Source organism: Pteropus alecto, unplaced genomic scaffold, assembly GCF_000325575.1.
Source record: "Pteropus alecto unplaced genomic scaffold, ASM32557v1 scaffold134, whole genome shotgun sequence".
Lineage (NCBI taxonomy): Eukaryota > Metazoa > Chordata > Mammalia > Chiroptera > Pteropodidae > Pteropus > Pteropus alecto.
The window spans coordinates 525,595-526,898 of NW_006436283.1; the positions used below are offsets into that span (position 1 = coordinate 525,595).

General features: G+C 60.5%; 1 protein-coding gene across 3 annotated transcripts in view; it reads left to right on the plus strand.

Moving 5' to 3' along the window:
* The first annotated feature begins 1,057 nt into the window (after positions 1–1,057).
* Positions 1,058–1,304, plus strand: part of CSNK1D (casein kinase 1 delta) — a 31,603-nt gene continuing 31,356 nt past the window's right edge. For all 3 annotated transcript variants that reach the window (XM_025046966.1, XM_025046968.1, XM_025046967.1), the window contains exon 1: positions 1,058–1,205. In XM_025046966.1, coding sequence (XP_024902734.1) covers positions 1,073–1,205 — 133 coding nt within the window. In that variant the 5' untranslated portion in view covers positions 1,058–1,072. The remainder of the gene's footprint in view (positions 1,206–1,304) is intronic.

Below are 1,304 nucleotides of genomic sequence, written 5' to 3' on the forward strand. Positions count from 1 at the left end.
CCCTGGGGTGGTCCAGAAAGTCACAGCTTCTTTTCAAGAGAGGACACTGAGGCCAGCAATGAGCCCAGGGCAGCTAAGGGAGTGGCTGGTCCAGGGAGCGGGCTCCAGGCCCCTGTTTCCGGTTGGCACTGTGGCTTCCTCTGGTGGAGGGACCAAGCACTGTTCGATTCTGCCCACAAGGCTATTTTTACTAGTTTGTCAAAACCCACTCCCACTCCCTAAGACTGAGAAACTAGGCTGACCGGTGTACACGGACAGCCCACTACTCATCAGCTTGCCTTGTGGCCTCTCCTTCTGTTTCTGGGTCCTAGCACAGAATGCTCAGAACCTCCAAATGCTTTGAGGCAGGGGCTGCACTCCCGAGGCCGAGAGACCAGCCCTGCAGTGTGCCATGAGACAGCACTGTCTCAGACACCTTAGTCCTTCCTTCCCCAGAAATGGTCCTGACCTTAGCTTGGGGTGCTCCCGCCCACATCTCTCTGTAACCCCCGTGCACACAGCAGTGTGTTCACTAGATGTCCAGTAATATGTACCAACAGCCTATTTTAAGGTTCCTCCTTTTGGCTGGGGCAGGGGATAGGCCTAGAGAAGGCTCCACAGCAAAGTCCCTTCTGGGTTTGGGTGCCTTTCCCACCAGACTTCCTTCCCAGTGACTGGAGTCGAGTCCAGATCTTCCAAGCTGGCCATCAGCCTGAACTTTCACAAGGAAGAAATGTCAGACCCAACATCGATTAGACAGCAATGTGGGTTCGGTCTACGGGCCGTGGAGGGGCAGAGGCTCCGGCCTCACCCTTTGGAACCCCGGTAGCTTCACCTTTTTCACCCTTCAGGTCTGACATGAGACCTGAGAACGTGCCCTGCCTTCTGCCCTAGGTTAGAGTGTGTAGGACGTCAGGGGCAGCACCAGGTCGTGCCGCAAGCCCTGGACCAGCATAGGAGACTTCCCGGCCGGGAGCCGTGCACACCTGTGTCCCCTGTGGCCCGGACTGAGTCACTGCCTCCGGGCGCCTGGCCAGTGGGGAAGGCTGTCTTTCTGGAGAGTCCGAAGGCGCGGTTCCCGGGGCCTGGAGGGATGGGCTCGGCCCTCCTCCCCCTTCTGCAAAGGGTGCTGCCCGCGGCCCTGTTCCGGGTCTGTCGCCAGGAGCCGCTGGCTTCCCAGATCCCCGCGGAGGCAAACGTGGAGCATGCATGCGGGAAGGGGCCAGGTGGGCTCTCCTGTCCGCGGGGCGGCTGCGGGGAGTGGGGTCCAGGAGAGCAGGGGGCTGGCCCAGGCGTGGGGGCGTCTAGAGAACGCCCAGCCGCTC